Source organism: Leucoraja erinacea, chromosome 10 (genome assembly GCF_028641065.1).
Source record: "Leucoraja erinacea ecotype New England chromosome 10, Leri_hhj_1, whole genome shotgun sequence".
Classification (NCBI taxonomy): domain Eukaryota; kingdom Metazoa; phylum Chordata; class Chondrichthyes; order Rajiformes; family Rajidae; genus Leucoraja; species Leucoraja erinaceus.
In genome coordinates this window covers 27321798-27339872 of record NC_073386.1, presented here as the reverse complement: position 1 = coordinate 27339872, position 18075 = coordinate 27321798, and the positions used below count along the sequence as shown (strand labels likewise).

The following is an 18075-nucleotide window of genomic DNA, read 5'->3' as shown; positions in this document are numbered from 1 at the left end:
TCCTTCCTAGGATACATTGTTGGCCAAGGGAACATCAAGATGGACCCCGCCAAGGTCTCTGCTGTCACCATCTGGCCTGTTCCTGACTCCCGCAAGCAGCTCCAAAGGTTCCTGGGGTTCGCCAATTTTTACCGATGGTTCATCCGTGGCTACAGTACTGTGGCCGCACCCCTCACGGCACTCGCCTCCTCCAAGGTTCCATTCCAGTGGTCTGCCGCGGCCGACGAAGCTTTTCAGACACTCAAGACACGGTTTACATCGGCCCCTATCCTTCAAGTTCCAGACTCAGAGAGACAGTTCGTGGTGGAGGTGGACGCCTCCGACGTGGGGGTGGGAGCTGTTCTGTCTCAGCGGGCTGCCGGGGACCAGAAGCTCCATCAATGCGCCTTCTTCTCCCGACGCCTGACCCCTGCTGAGAGGAATTATGACATTGGCAACCGAGAACTGTTGGCGGTTAAGTTGGCGTTGGAGGAATGGCGTCACTGGTTGGAGGGAACCGAGCAGCCTTTCTTAGTTTGGACTGACCACAAGAACCTTGAATACCTCCAATCAGCCAAGAGGCTCAACTCTCGTCAGGCCCGTTGGTCTCTCTTCCTCACCCGCTTCAACTTCTCCCTCTCCTACCGACCTGGGTCCCGCAACGTGAAGCTCGATGCCCTCTCGCGGCAGTTCTTGGCGATGGAGGAGCCTGCCTCTGGCCCCAAGACCATCCTCCCGTCCTCGCACAGAGTTGCCTCCCTCACCTGGGAAGTGGAGGAGAAGGTCAAGGCGGCCTTGGAGAACCAGCCGGGACCCAGCGCATGCCCTCCTGATCGCCTGTTTGTGGTTTCTGCCCTGCGGTCCGACGTCCTTCAGTGGGCCCACAGCTCTCGACTCACCTGTCATCCCAGCATTCAGCGGACCAAGGAGATGGTGCTACGGAGGTTCTGGTGGGCATCGCTGGAGGAGGACACTCGGGAGTTTGTCAACACATGTCCCGTTTGCAACCAGCACAAGGTCTCGCACCAAGCTCCTGCGGGTCATCTGCTTCCACTGCCTGTACCCCATCGACCATGGTCCCACATCTCCCTGGACTTCGTTACCGGCCTGCCCCCATCCAGTGGTCACACCACCATCCTGACCGTGGTCGATAGATTTAGCAAGATGGCTCACTTCGTGCCCCTGCCCAAGCTTCCGTCAGCCAAGGAAACTGCCGAGCTTATGTCACTCCACGTCTTCAGGCTCCATGGTCTCCCCGTCGATGTGGTCTCCGACCGGGGACCCCAGTTTGCCTCTGTTCTGGAGGGAGTTCTGCACGCTTGTGGGGGCCACCGTGAGTCTGACGTCTGGATTTCATCCCCAGACAAGCTCGGCCACTGGGCTCTCCCCTTTCCAGTGTGCCTATGGGTTCCAGCCTCCACTGTTCCCGGCGCTGGAGAAAGAGGTTTCCTGCCCGTCCGTCCAGGCCTTCATTAGTCGCTGCTGCAGGACGTGGACCCAAGCCAGGGCGGCTCTTCTCTGCTCCGTGGACCGTTACGCCACGGCTGCCAACCGTCACCGCACCCAGGCCCCCACCTACCTCGCGGGCCAGAAGGTGTGGCTGTCGACCCGGGACCTTCCCTTGAGGGTGGAGTCCAAGAAGTTGGCACCCAAGTTCATCGGTCCCTTTGAGATCCAGAAGGTCATCAACCCAGCGGCTGTGAGGCTCAAGTTGCCTCGTTCCATGCGGATCCATCCTACGTTCCACGTGTCCAGAGTAAAGCCAGTCCGGGAGAGCTCCCTGGTCCCCGCAGTCCCTCCTCCTCCACCTCCTCGTCTCATCGACGGAGGCCCCGCATTTACGGTGCACCGCCTCCTGCGCTCCCGCCGTCGTGGGTGGGGTCTCCAATACCTGGTCGATTGGGAGGGTTACGGTCCAGAGGAGAGGTCCTGGGTTCCTGCTCGACACATCCTGGACACCTCCCTCATCAGGGAGTTTCACCGGCGTCATCCCGACCAGCCGTCCAAGTCCGCCACTCCTAGAGGGGTCGCCGCCCCTGAGACTCTGTCCCCTCTTCCGTCTGAGGTGCCCAGTGACGACGAGACGGAGCTTTCCTCTGATGCCATGGAGGAGTATGCGGACATGGATGTCTCGGACGAATATTAGCCCTCCTCCGGTCCCCCTCCTCCCACCCAACTCTGCGTGGGATTGGGTTTATTTTCTTTATTATGTTTTTTTTTGTTTTGGGACGTCAGGAGCCGTCCCTTGAGGGGGGGGTTCTGTCACAGTCTGCCCTCTCCTCATTCTCGTCCACTTCACCTCCCAGCCCCTGACCATTCCGTCCTGTCGTCTTCCCGGATATCACCTCAGCCTTCTGTCCCCGACTACGGCCTTCATCCCGTACCTCCTGGTTTCTGAATGCCTCACTCCTGGGCTGTTTGGTGTATCCCTGCAACGGCTCCTCGACATCCTGCCTGGCTTCGACTCTCCTTTCGTCTGTCCCTCGCTGGTTTGTTTGCATCGTGTGTTGGATCTCCTGGTTACCGGACCTTCCGCTATCCCGACTACGTCTCCTGTCTGCCCCTCTTCAGAACCCTCGCTCAATCCTGAGCCTCTGTGTGAGTACGGTGTACCCATTCCTGTGTTACTACTCTGTGTTACAGTATCGTAATAAAGTTCATTACCAATTATACCTGCCTGAGTCTGTGCTGCTATTGGGTCCAAGCTATACCCGTTACAAAACCGGCATCTGCAGATCCTTTTTACACATGGTTTTACTTAATGTTATATAACAATGTAAGATCCAATATAAAAAGTTCTGTGAAAATAATTATGTTAAACATATTGCATTGAAAATAATTATGAAAATATTTTAATATGATTATTTCAATTAAAAAGAGAATAAAATTTAAGTTTAGTTCCTATATGATGCCAAAACAAACTAGAAATGTAAAGAACCAGGGACAGTGGCAACAACTATGAGAGAGTTTATATCTCATCAAATATTGATCATATTATATTACTGTTAACCATTACCTATAACTTAAACATCTTCAGTGCGGTTAAAAGACTGAATTCGAGGACATGGAAAAGTGAGACCTGTATTAAAATCTGCAATAAGAATACACTTTCAGGTAAGGAGAAGATCAGGATTCAGCTAGGTTTTGGAAAATGCATACTTATATAAAGCCATTTCCATTAAATTGCAGGACATAGGAGAACTTCATTCACTGCCACAATTTTACTCATCTGCAAAATTGATCAATTATTCAAATAATCAATATACGCCCCATTCCAACTCTCCAGGGCTTGATAATGGAAAAGGAAATTAAACTGTAGACTCTTTCTTCATAAGAACAAACATCAGAAAAGTTTTTCTAAATAAACGAATGTGACTTTTTGCAAGCCTGCAGCAGTTATCTGAAAACCATTTACAGAATGTTATATTCAAACTACAAATTACATCTTCTATTCTGCCGAGATGACACTATCACCAACTTTTCATTATTATTACTCACCGGGTTATCATACATTTGTACAATCAGCTGCTTAACTCCATAAAGTGTGGGGTGAGCCCAAGCAGAGGGATCCTGCCAGTGTCGATTTAGATCAAATCCCATTAAAGAGCATCTAAAGATATAGTAATACAGGATTTTGTTAGAGGAGAATTTTACATTTATGGTACCAACTGTAATTGATTGGTTTATGTAAGCAACAGCACCATATGTTGTGTAACATCTCAAATTAAACTCTGAACAATATTTTAAATAACATAATTTTCCATATATTTTGTTGTGTATGTGCAATTTTGTTATTGCTCACATTTTTATATGTGGTATTATTCCTTTTCTTTTAGCCTGTATTCAGAAGTGGTTCTGACTGTCCATGCTGGGGAATGGCGCTGGGCACTAATAATGTAAAACCCACAGGACCACTCGGAGTCTAGTGGACAATGCTGTCAGGTTCAAAATGTGATTCTACTGCTTGTACCACTTAAGACCGGGTTTCACACTTTGCTTATCTTTTTTTGCATTCTGTTCAATTGAAACAGCAGGAGAGCTTGCTGCAGGCCTGAAGCCTTCCAGCATGATGAGGAAGACGAGGGGGAAGATGAGGGGGGAGAGCATCATTCTCCTCAGGTGCCCGAGGACTTCAGTTGAAGCCATGGAAGGGAGGGATGCATTTCATTCCACAAGATCCAGGCCCTGGGGCAGTACCATGCCTGAAATGTGGGAGGCAGCACAGAGTATCTAAAAATAGCAAAAATTGTCTCCGTTGTTCTTGATGATTTTGTATTGCCTCCCTGGTACTGGTCCAGAGGCTGAATATTGTGAACTTTACATCTCCATAAAGTAGCAAAACCTGTCTTCCATTGCCTTGGTCCATCTTAAAAGATATTCAGTTCCTTCATTATATTCGAGTTAGAATTCGTCTGCCACCTCATTGCTTGGCTGTAAAGCTTTTGTTGCCATACATTACTTGCATCTCACACTAATTTGGTTCTGCCATCTTTTCTTTTACATTTTTAAAGCTGTTGTGTTACTCCTTATGAATCATGCTGTCCTCTCACTCAGTTTAATAAATCAATCTTCAGAAAACATTTTGAAATGCCCCAGCTTCATCTATATCTTTTTCTATGTTTCTGTCATGTTATTATAATGTCAGTCATGTCAATCCTGTATCTATGTATATGCAATTCATTTTAATATTTCTTGCATTGAATAAAGGCATTTAAAATATGTTTTTAATGTTACATTGCTATTTTCATTTGATATTGCACTTAGGCAGTCCCACAAGGTTTGCTTCCAGTCTAGTTCTCAGGGTTCTGAGGTAGTTGATAGGGCCTATGTGAGACTAGAGGACCCTGCCACAGATGGGGCAGGAAGTGTTTGATGAGGCAGGTGGGTGGATTTTTTGAGAGATGAGTCACATTTTCCATCCTTTATACGAGGGTTTTGCATGCACATGGCAAATGTACTTTAAGTTTTCACTTGCATCCATATGTGCTTCTTCATTTTGAGCAATGAGTTGATGGAGATGTTTCATTTTTTTCAAGGTGGCTTTGAGAACGCAGCATGCCCATTAGAACTGACTGAGTGTAATAAGGACTTTAAAGCTGTGGTTGCTAATGCTGATTTGACCAAAGTTCTGAGATGGATTTGAGATCGTGATCTTCAAACATTCTTCCCCATCAATGGCCGAGGGTTCTTCTAGTGCAGTGTAGGAATACAGATTTTAAAGTCCGGAAGTCGCGGCGCTGTTGAACGGCTGCGGCTCGCTTGCAGTCCGTTTGTTTTTTTTTTTTTTTTTTTTTTTTCGTTTTGGGTAGCTAAGTTTTTGGTTTTTAGCTTGTGTTTATGTGGGTCTGGAAGGGGGGGGGGGGGGGGGGAGGGGTGGGGGGTTGAAACAGTGCTTGCTGTCTCTCCGGGGGAATGACTTTTTTGTCGTATCCCCCTTCTATGCCTCCGTCTGCACTGAGGCCTAATGGCGGAGCTGGCGACCTCGAGGCTCCGGAGGCAGAGCCTGTCAAGACTCGCCCTGGGCTCGCTCCCGTGAGGGCGGTCCGGCTCGGGGCTGGAACGGTGCTCCCGTGAGGGGCTGTTACGCTCCCGTGAGGGCGGCCTGGCGCGGGGCTGAGACGCTCCAATGAGGGCGGCCCAGCCCAAGGGTAACGGCGCTCCCGTCGGGGCGGCCCAGCCCGAGGGAAATGGCGCTCCTGTCGGGGCGGCCCAGCCCGAGGGAAATGGCGCTCCCGTGAGGGCGGCCCAGCCCGAGGGAAACGGCGCTCCCATTGGGGCGGCCCAGCCCGAGGGAAATGGCGCTCCTGTCAGGGCGGCCCAGCCCGAGGGAAATGGCGTTCCCGTCGGGGCGGCCCAGCTCGAGGGAAACGGCGCTCCTGTCGGGGCGGCACAGCTCTAGGGTAAAGGCGCTCCCGTGAGGGCAGCCAAGCCTGAGGGAAACGGCACTCCCATGGGGGCGGCCTGGCGCGGGGCTGAGACGCTCACGTGAGGGCGACCTGGCTCGGGGCTGGAACGGTGCTCCGGTGAGACGGCGTTCTGGCAGCGGCGGCCTGAGTCCGGGGTTCGGCCGCGGGCCAGTGGACGACGTCGTGAACAGCTGCCTCCGCTGGACTGGAGGGCGGCAGCTTCGACCATCCCGGGCCGCGGTGTTTGAACCGGCCCGTTCGCGGAGCTCGGTGAGCCGCGGGACTGATTTACCATCGCCCGGTGGCGTATCGCCTCAGCGCAGAGGGAGAAGAGGAGGGAAGAGACTGCAGCCCTAAGATGATTTTTGCCTCCATCACAGTGAGCAGGTGTTTGGTGGACTCACTGTGGTGGATGTTAATTTGTGTTTACTGTCTGTTCTGTTGTCTATTATTGTATTATTGTATGTATGACTGCAGGCACGACATTTCGTTCAGACTGAAAGGTCTGAATGACAATAAAGGAAATTCAATTCAATTCAATTCAATTCAATTCAAAGCTGGGCTGCTTATGCTGTTTTGACCTAAGTTTTGAGCTGAGCTTGAGATCTTGATCTTTAAACATGGTTCTCCATAAATGACCAAAGGCTCTGCTGGTGCAGTTGAGGCAATGGTGAATTTCATTATCGCTATCTGTCTCTGTTGAAAAGTGACTCCCATGATATATGATGTCATTAACATTTTCCAGGGACATCATGGAATTTTATTTTAAAAATATGGTGTTGTGCAATGAGAGTAGAATGGCAGAAGATCTCCTCAAGGTATGTCTACTTTGAAGAAGTTCTCCTCTTCTTTCCAACAAAAGTTCTGCAACATCCTGTCTCGCTGCTCCCCCTCTGTGATTCCTCCTGCTCTCATTCATTGTTCTTTATCTCTCGACATCGTCGTCTAAATCTCTAATTTCCCTTATCCTTAACTAGCCTGAAGAAGGGTCTTGACCCAAAACGTCACGCATTCCTTCTCTCCAGAGATGCTCTCTAACCCACTGAGTTAGTCCAGCTATTTGTGTCTATCCTCCATGGTTTCTGGTCTTAACACTTCAAAATGTTTGGTTTAAACCAGCATTTACAGTTCCATCCTACATGTCTCCATGGAGGGTTCATTAACTTCCCTCTCTGATCATGTACATTACATTTCTGGCCTCATACTTTTAAATGAATGTAGACAGGTTGAAAGTTAACTACGCATCATTAATTGGGAATTAATAGCTTTTTGAATTGTATTCTTTTACCGATGGACAACATTCTGTTGTATTCATGAAAGGTTAAAAACATAAATTATCATTTCTCACCCACTGCTCCCTATCGTTCAGGTACATTAGCTTTTTATTTGAAACACCATATCTAATATTCTTTAGTTTAGTTTTTAATTGTCACTTGCACCAAGGTACAGTAAAAAGCCTTATGTTGCATGCTATCCAGTCAACAAAAATATTATACATGATTACAATCAAGCCGTCCACAGTATACACAGGATAAAGGAAATAACATTTAGTGCAAGATAAAGTCCAGTAAAGATCAATTAAAGATAGTTCAGAAGGTCTCCAGTGAGGTATATGGACTAGGACTGCTCTTTAATTGGTGATAGGATGGTTCAATTGCCTGATAACAGCTGGGAAGAAACTGTTCCTGACATTTTCTCTTGCCTGATTCGAGAGTGGAGAAGAGGGGGTGATTATGGTGGTGACATTGATGAGGCAGTGTGAAGTGTAGATGGAGTCAATAGAAGGGAGGTTGGTTTGCGTGATGGTCTGGGCTACATCCACAACTTTGCAATTTCTTACGGTCTTGGATGGGCCTGTTCCCAAACCATACTGTGATGCATCCCTATAAAATGTTTTCTTCAGCGCATCTGTAGTTGTTTGGGGACATGCCAAATTTCTTAAGGAAGTAGAGGCATTGGTGTGCTTTATTGGCCATCGGTTCAATGGGACTAGTCCTGAACAAATTTCTGGTGATATTTATTCCTAAGGACTTGAAGCTTTCAACTATATCTACTTTGAATCCCTCAATGCATATCAGGATGTGTGTACCACTTCGCATCCTGAAGTTGATCACAATTTCCTTTGTCTTGCTGACATTGAGGTAGAGGTTGTTGTCTTGGATCCAGCTTCCGTGGTTCTCAAACTCCTTTCTGTACTCCGTCTCGCCATTATTTGATATCCGGCCCATTATGGTGGTATTATCGGAGAATTTGTAAATTGAGTTGGATTGGCATTTGGATGCATAGTCATTAGTGTATAAGGAGTATAGAAGAGGCTGAAATTTGTTTCCTATCTCACTGATGTGGTCTGTTGGTCAGGAAGTCAAGGATCCAGTTGCAGAGGGGAGAGCTGACTACAAATTCCATGAGTAGAAACGAGCTTTCAGAGCTTCTGGTGTAGTACAGTAGTGCAACATTATTGCTGACATACACGCCAGAGACCCAGGTTCGATCCTGACTATGGGTTCTGTCTGCACGGAATTTGTATTGGGGTTAGGGTCTCCCTGTGACTGCATGGGTTTTCACTAAGTGCTCCAGTATGCAGGGAAAGAGTGAAATGGGTGCACTTCCAGGTGGGGTACAGGAACGAAAGGGGGAAAAGGGGGGTAGGAGGATGGGAGGTGATTGTAGGTTGGTTACCTAAAATTGGAGAATTCAATGTTCATACCGCCAGGTAGTAAGCTACCCAAACAAAATGTATGGTGCCTGTTTCTTGGTGTCTCTTTTATAAATAAATATCAGCAGTTCCTTGTGTCTATAATGGAGGATTAAACTCCCTATGTTTGAACAGATATAAATTATATTTAGTTTTACATTCCTGCTCATAAATACATTATATTTTAATTGATTATTTGCAGAAGTACTTTGCATTTATTATTCACAATTTATCTGTAAGGGATTCCTTATTGTACACTGTAATATATTTCAGTAGCTATCCAAAAAAAAAGACCGTAACAATTTAAATATAGATCAGACCTTTCTCTAAATGTTATGCTGGTGGAGTTGATCTTTTTTCCATTTTCATCATTATTTTATTTTATATCTTGATTCCAACAGTTACTCCTTTGTTACTTTACGTCCAACTTGATTTTGATCATTTTTATTCTGTTCATTTGTCTCAGATATCAAAGATATAGAAAAGGCGCAATTTAAATTGGAGCTGGAAAATTTCTCATTCCATATGTTTACCATGATTAATTTGGAAAGGTGCATTTTAAGGAGTTTGTGAATTGAGAAATGCAAGCAGCGAGTTTCAAATGGTGCAGATTATTTAGCTGTTTGATGCTTTATAACTTCGCAATTTAGATAACATTAAATCAAAACCCCTGCCGAGTTAGAAAAACTAATTCTTCAGTGTAGCCCTCATTGTCTGTTTTTGTTACTGATATCAAATATCATCATTTGACAGGTTGTCTTTTTGGCTCCTTTTGTTTTTTTATCACTTGTTACCACAAAACATTTAGGATTAAACAAAATAAATTCAGCCAACTTGATACGAAGAATGAGTTTAAAAAAATATTTGGATACCGACTAAAGGACAATCTATTTTAAATTAACATTAAAGCCAATTTAAATCTACATTGTTTGAGACACAATTCAAAAGAAAATGTTCAGTTTTTCTTTCACTTCAGCTTTTATGCTCACACTTTTTTTAATTTAAATGTCAATGGAACAACAGAGGCTGCAGTTACTGCACTGACAAACAACTTTTTTGTGTTTGCGATTTGGTTCTGCCAGCTGCTCCTCTATAATTTATTCATCCACAAACACAAGACACTTTAGAAGGATTGTTAGAAACAAGAATTGGCCCTAAAACTGTAATTTGCACATTTAACAAAATGTCAAAACATTGTATTCAAGACTCTCTTAAGGAGTAACAACTTATAGACTTGAAATGCAAACTATTAATGGAAATTAAATGATACTTTTAAAGTTCTCTGTTGACCTAAGCACCACAAATAAATGATAGAATGCATGGTCTCTAAAATTGGACACCTTTTCAAATGCCAATTGTAACAATTATAGGATAATTAAGGTAAATGTTCAGTTAGTGAAATAAAAGCTGTATTAGAGTCTACAATGTCTGGTTGTTCCCTGGAAGTCACAAACCAATATTATGAATTCTTAAGACTTGTTATGATGAGAATGAATGCAAATATTCATTGCTTTCTCATATTGCATAAAATTTAAAATGTACCAACCATTTGGAATGTAATTATAGGCAGTATTTATTATTGCCAGACCCCAAAATGTCGAAGACCTACTCCTACAAGTTACAACCACACACAGGAACATTTATCGGAACCAAACAATTCTACAATGATTTTGTAATGCAACATTATATTGACATCAAACATACCTCACAGTATGTAGAAGATATCCAAGAGAAAGGTCAATGTGTGGGACAGCCTCCAGATTTAAACTCGGCAGGCTGATAATAGCATTCATAACAAGGGCACAGAATTGAATATTTCTGCTACCAATTACGTCAAAGAACGAGGAATATCATACTGTCAGTTCTGCCATCCCATACTAATCTCATGAGTAGTCAACTGCTGGTTAGAATGGCTGTAACAGTGACAAATCAATCCATGTTTAAAATTTATGCTGTATTCAATAAACACTTTCAAATGGGGAAAGTAAATTTTAATATGTGGTTTAGAAATGAAGAATGAACGCACAACAAACAGAAGATTAAAATCATAATTAAACAGAACAACCATAATTGTAATTTTAAAGAATCCATTTGAATGAGAATATGATTCAATTGAACATTTAAACCTGTCAGTTCTCATTCATCTAGCATCCTAAAACAATATTTAAGGGAGAAATATGTTTCAAATTGGGCTCAATATTAAACAATTGTTGTCAAGACATGCAGAGATTCAGTGCAGTCCAGATGTTTTATGTTATATTTTATATTATTTTAATAACTTTGTGTATGTGATTATTATGCTTTGAATGAATTGGATGGTAAATTACTTTGTAGCATTCTGGAAAAGCCATATAGAATGCTGCTGAGAAAATAATATGTTCAATCATTTCACACCAAAACTGGGCCAATACTCTTGTTAATATCAGCATCAAACGTGCCAATGTAAATTTACACTCATCTTCACTGTGATGCTCATTTGTCTTTTTTGGAATGCTGCATCGTTGCAAATCAGCCTATCAAGTTGTGAACCCTGTACACCATTGCTAGCATGATTAAATAAGTACAGTTACAGTTACAGTTTGGTGTGACATCTGAAACAATTACATTGCATGAAAACAATAATATTATTTTTTGTTCCCTCAGTGTCATTTTGTGGTATGATAGCTTATTTTCATGCAAGAACTTGTGCAAGTGCGGAATGATTTCCGCTCTGAATCAAAATTAAACTTTCAGATCTGATGATTATCTGATGATTATCTGTACTACTGAAGGAAGACATATTGTTTTTATATATACCAGTGATAATTTTTACTCACCTGTAATTACCTAAAAAAACTCCATCAGGATTTAGCATAGGCACTATTTTAAAGACTAGAACATCCCGCAAAATCTTGGCCACAGAGTGCTGACTGACAAGAAAATCAATAAAACCTAGATGGGACAAAGAAATAAGATGTTTTCAAAATATTGTTACAGTATGCCATTTTCACTACACAACGATTACTGGTATCAGATTTTATTTCCCAGATTATTGAACAATCCAGAAAATCATTTAATTTTATTCAGGTAAGAATTAAAAGAGTCCTGGACTGAAATTAATTGCAAACAGACTATGAGTTGCTCAATTTCTAATATATCTATGTAATAGGATCTTGAGTTAAAAAAAAATCATGTAACAAAAGATTTAAAATACTTTAGATTTTAGAAATGCCAACATATGCTGACTGAAAATGTAACTGGCCTGGAAATTAAAATCTATCAATATTCAGCAGAGATGGGAAATTTCACTCAACACCTAACCAACAGATTGTTTTTCAAATGAAAAATTAAGCAATGTTAAACCACTCTTGCACAGATCGATCATTAAAACAAATACAAACACTTGATAATTCAACTTATCTTACTCTTATAGCTTTCTTTATCAGCTCATGAATCCAATGTCAAATAAGTATTGGGGAAGCCAGCAAATGTGTGCTCTTTTGTTAGACTCCATGCAGAGATTTTCTGGTTGTATCATGCATATGGAATCTATGAAAAGTTGAGGTAGCAGAACGCAGTCACGATAATCGTGACGTAGCTCAGACAGCAAACTCAAGACTTTTGCATTTACACAGAAATCCTGAGCTCACTGAAACTTGTTGACGGGGCAGATTTAATTCCTGGGAGATAAATATCGACAGACAAATGCTGCAGATGCTGGAATCTGGAGCAAAAATCAAACTGTTGGAGGAACTTATTGGGTCAGGCAGCAGCTGAGGAGAAAAATGTCAGCAGTTGAACGTGAAACTGCCAGTATTTCCAAGCGGTGATGGTGGTGTATGTAGTTCTCATCTTCCCCGATGATTAGAACAGCATTACTAAAATATCTTTCTATTTCAACTTCAAAAACCTGACTTGTATTTAACTGTCTTGCTGGATGATGCTGTCTTCTCATTAGATTATTTTAACTTCAAAGCAATTAATGGAAATATGATTTTAAATCTAATTCTTGAAATGCTTATAAATATTCAGTTTAAAGTTAAATAGTCCACACAATGCAGAAAATAAATCTTTTGTGTTCTTGTTCTATGTCTGTATAAAACTTGAGAGTCTTCAAGGTACAACAAAAGTCTTTATTACATTAACTCAATGCTGGCAGCAAGACAACTAAAAACGGCTGCAACCACACGATCTGACTGTACACTCACACTGTGTACAGCCAGAGATAACTATATACAAAACATCTCCCTTTGTCCTGTGCAGCACCACCTGCTGCACGAGAGGAGCAATGAGTCCTCTCACTCCACACGGTCCCCCAAACATCACACTCCCCCTTTCCAGTTTCCATTCCTGAATAAGTCGCCTTGGGAGAATACCACGATTGTAACGTGTCGATCGATGAGGGACCACAGGCAGATCGGCGGGGAGGTCGTCGGGCGGAACTTCGTCAGGCCTGGGGAGGGGCAAATCATCGTATTTAATGCACGCTGAGTTTTATTTTGAAAGTATGGCAATTACGACTGACCTGACGAAGAAGACTCTCTTGTGTTTATCAATGTCTCCAGAAACTTTTGCACTACTTCAAAATTTACTTACAGAAGAAATAATAGAAGTTTCATCTGCTGAAATCACAACGGCTTTGCACCTGCATTTCGAAGAAAGTCAACATTTCCTTGCAGCTCGCCTTGATTTCTACCGGATGGTGCAACAGGAAGGGCAATCGATCACCAAATTTCTTGCCAAATTTTGCACCATTGCAAAGGCATGTGATTTTAAAGCTCAATGCTGGCAGCAAGACAACTAAAAATGGTTGCAACCACACATCTGACTGCACACTCACACTGTGTACAGACAGAGATAACTATATACAAAACATCTCCCTTTGTCCTGTGCAGCGCCACCTGCTGCACGGGAGGAGCAATGGTTCCCCCCAACCCACACAGTCCACCAAACATCACACAATCTAGCTGCACCAACAAGAACATTCAGCTTTAATATACTTATTTTACTACTGACTTTGTAACCTTTTTATACTAACTTAGCTTAATATAAGAACTACATTGTTATAAGCCAACAGAACCTTTTACCAAAATATTGAAGACCTGGTTCTTTGTTAAAATCAAGGACCATAATAAAAGATTCTCTTTCAGTAAACTGGAGCTTGAATCCATTCACTCTTTTACTCATTTTGAATGGTTTGGGTGTGAGCTTTAACACTGACAGTGGAATTTTGTGAGCTTTAACACTGACAGTATAAATTTGCAAAATTACATGCACTGAATGAAGTATAAATTAACTTTGTATTGATAGTGGAGTACAATTGCATGATACATCAGCTAACCATATACCTGTTTGATCAGCGTACCTAAAAGACGATAAATTCAGAAGTCAATGTAATTTCAGAGCACCCAAACCAGAAGATTTGCAGCGGTGCTGGGGCTGTGGATTGAATTCTGATAAGATTTCTAATGGAAATTAATAGTAAGATTAAACAAGAACTTACCAGTTTGAAGTTTGATCTTGATTTTATGAGGAGTTATGATGAGCGATTACGTGAAGAAGGGCCATCCGTCTGCGTGCGCGTCAATCTTCAAAGCAGCGGTGTTAAATCACAGATAAAAAAGAAGACCTGAGAATAGTAAGATTGTGAAAAACTAGAACTTCCATATGACCTTGATAATATGATGGTGGGAGCGGTGGGCACGTAATCGCTCATCGTAACTCCTTATAAAATCAAGATCAAACTTCAAACTGGTAAGTTCTCGTTTAATCTTACTATTTTACTTCGGAGTCACGTGAGTGACTACGTGAAGATTTCAAAGCTCTGTGATTTCACGCTGGTTACGAATCCAGGCGTCACACACTGAATAGATTGACCATGGATGAGAGTATTATTAAAGCATTCAGACATAACGTAGTTAGTAAAGACACTGATGCTTTAAAATAAAGAAAATAAATGTTTTATTAGCTTCCCCTCCGAACCTGTGGGAAAACTAGGTAACAGAACTTAAGATGGCATGAGCAAATACCCCTGGTCCGATAATGGGTTTGTTATAAAACCGCTGGAACGTTCTTTCGTTCACCCATCCTGCAGCCGCTAGGATGTCATCAAGGGGCACGTCCATCGTTCTTGCTGCCGACGTAGATGCAGCCCTGGTGGAGTGAGATTTAAAGATATGAGTATTTATTCCCGCTACCACCATTACCTCCTTTAAACATCTGGAGATAGTTTGTGTTGACACCTTTCGGTGTGGTTTCTTGTGGCTGATGAGGACCGATTGTTCTGAGCCTCTGAGGTTCTCCGTGACTCTCAGGTAGTGGTGTAAATGTGTTACCACACACAATCGTTGGTCCTCTGGATATGCCAGGAACTGAATCTTCATCCCTGGCATTCCTGGCCTGCTCTGTTTGATCAGGTCCTTAACAACGAATGTTATGTTATTCGTATTGCTGGTCATGTAGTCCAGTCTTAGTTTTTGTAGTGTCTGGACTCTTTGGGCTGTTATTAGCGCCATCAGCATAACCACTTTCAATGTTAGTTTTGACAAAGATAAGGCCATTGGCTGTCCCCACTGACGAAGTAAGGTCAGTACTATGCTCACATCCCATGTGTCCGTGTACCTAGGCCTTGGGGGTATCGAATTGTAAATTCTCTTCATGAATTTTATTACGAAGGGGTGCGTTCCTATCGGCCCGTGCCCTGCCTCCAGCGTCAGATAGGAGGATAGTGCACATCTGGCACTGTTGATTGCGGTATAACTTAATTTATAGTCATAGTACAGGGCTGATAGGAACTCCAAGACATCCGTTATCCGAACTGTGTTGTATGTTATATCGTTTGCATGGCAGAAAGCTTCCCACTTCTTAATATGAGTGGCATACTGTTTTTTGGTACTGTCCCTCCATGCCTTTGTGATGAACATCCACAGTTCGTTTGGATAGTCCAATGTCTTGAAATGGCCTCCTCAGAATCTGCAAAACCAACAATTAATCCGGTCAGAAAGTGGATGGTTGCTCCCTGAAACTGGGTTTACTACGAGATCTCTCCTCTTAGGTACAACCAATAATGGCTGGACTATGATCCCCAATATTTTCGGGAACCAGGCCTGTGTAGGCCAATCTGGTACTACTAAAAAGCCTGTGGCTTTGTCTTGCTTGATTTTAGTCAAGCATCGGTTTATGAGGCAGAATGGTGGGAAAGCATAAATATACATTCATCCCCAGTTTAGAGAAAAAGCTTCCACTGACTCTGCTCCTGGGTCCGGCTCCAAGGACACATATCTGGGTAATTGATGGTTTAATCTAGATGCAAACAGATCCAAATCTGGAGTGCCAAATCGTATAGTTATTTCATTGAATACCGTACGATTCAACATCCATTCTATATTATCATTAAACATTCGTGACCTTGCATCGTGACCTTGCCACCGTGTTATATCTTCCTGGTAGATATACTGCCGTGACCCAAATATCCCTCTCGATGCCCCAGTGCCAAATGAGGTTAGATAACCTGTCACAGGATACAGATTTTACACCACCCATGTGATTGATATATGCTACCGCAGTAGTGTTATCAATCTGAATTTGAACATGCACATGTTGCATGTTGTTACAGAGAGACTTGAGCCCATATTGTGCCCCCAACAATTATAGGTAATTGATTCCATATAGTTGGAGTATAGTAGACTCTTGCTCATTCCATCTGCCTCCACAGCTCCTGACTGTGTTTGTGGCTCCCCATCCTAAACCGCTTGCGTCGGTTTGGAGAAACACTGATGGGCTCTCAAGTAAGATTTTTCTTGAGCTGAGTCTTATGTTTGCCATCCACCATTGTAGTTCAATAATGGCTTCAGCTGGTAACCGCATTGATTTGCCAAACTGACCTGCATGCACTTTCGATGCTCGTTCCTTTGCCCGCTGTAAATGCTGGTAATGCAAAGGTCCGTAGCGTACTGCAGGAAAGGCAGCTACCAATTTGCCAATTACACTTGCTGTTTGTCTGATAGTTGGTTTGTGTTTTTCTATCAGATCATTGCAGGCTTTCCTCAAGTCTTGTTGTTTGCCTTTAGGCAAAGTCACCAACATGGTTACTGTATTGATAGTAAATCCTAGATAATCAATTACCTTGGTAGGAGTTAATTTTGATTTAACTGGATTTTCAAACAGGGTTTTGGTTGCCTTGACTGTTGCTGCTGCCAATTCATTGGTGACTCCAAAGATGAAAATGTCATGCAAATATGCCATGACTATGTGATTTTGAGATCTTAGCAGCCCCAGAATTGGTTTCAGTAATTTGGTAAACAGTCTAGGGGCTGATGTCAACCCATTTGGCAGAGCCTTGTATTGCCATATTTGACCCATCCAGGTAAACTTCAAATATCTCCTATACTCTTTGTGAATAGACACCAAATAGTATGCATCTTTGAGGTCGATGCATGCCATATAGCCATTTTTGGAAACCAACTGAGTTGCTGTTCCAAAATTGTCCATTTTAAAGTGTTTATATTGCACATATGTATTGAGTTCCGTAAGATCCAAAATAATACGGATCCCTCCATCTTTTTTCTCTTTTGGAAATAAATTGGATATAAATTGGTGAGGTTTTGTGTATGACCTCTCAATAACATATTGTCAGATAACGTTTCAATTTATTTTTGTATATTCATTGTCTCTTTTTGGGAAAAGACATATGTGCGAATATTAGAATGTGTTGGTGGTGGTGATGTATTCAAATTGAACTCAATTTTGAATCCTTCTATACTGTGCAGTATGAATGGATCCTTAGTAACCCAACACCAATCTTTTAAGAAGTATTTTAACCTTCCCCCCACCTGTAAGTGAGGTTTGTCTGGTATGTTCCCTGAGGAACTGGTTTGACTTACCTCTGTTGTTACTGGCGGCGTGGCGATGGTTTCCGTCCGCGAGGTTTGGGGAGCAGAGCTGGTGGTTGCTCTCTCCTCATCCTCGCTGTCGGCCTGCTGGGGCCTGCCCCTAAAAAAGACCTTGACTCAGGTGTGAATCTTCCTCTGGTGCCTGGCTCTCTAGGTGTAAAACGGCAAGAGCTGTAGGGGTGGAATCTCGTGGATGGACCCCTGGGTGTGGCCTGACCTCTTGTTATGAGGCGCACGGTTTTTGCCTGGTCATCCAGGTCCCGTACCTGTCTTGACAGGTCTTCCCCAAACAGGTAGTTTGTGGGCTGGATGTCGCTAGCTTTGCAAAGAGCTGCAAACTTCGAATTTATTGCTGGTTTTATTGCCTCTTTCAGAATGCAGTTTATTTTGAAGCGGGCATTACATAGCAGTGCCATGGTATCCTGTTCCCGGTCAGTGAGGAGGCCTCCTTCCACACCTCCTGCAGACGAAGTAATTCCACACCCCAGCAGGTTTAATACTTTTTGGAACTTCAGTTCCTGGTTCCTGATGATGGGACCTATTTGCTCCCAAATTATACGGTTCAACCTTGAGGGAAGCACAGTTAGATGGTGGGGGGTACCTGTTCAGGGTTTCTTCCTCCAAT

At 43.1% G+C, this 18075-nt stretch overlaps 1 protein-coding gene across 1 annotated transcript in view; it reads right to left on the bottom strand.

Annotated features, from left to right (window-relative positions):
- agbl4 (AGBL carboxypeptidase 4) overlaps positions 1 to 18075 on the bottom strand; it is a 440437-nt gene that overhangs the window by 92268 nt on the left and 330094 nt on the right. The window contains exons 8-9 of the mRNA XM_055642477.1: positions 11397 to 11511; positions 3478 to 3589 (exon numbers count right to left, since the gene is read on the bottom strand). Coding sequence (XP_055498452.1) covers positions 3478 to 3589; positions 11397 to 11511 — 227 coding nt within the window. The remainder of the gene's footprint in view (positions 1 to 3477; positions 3590 to 11396; positions 11512 to 18075) is intronic.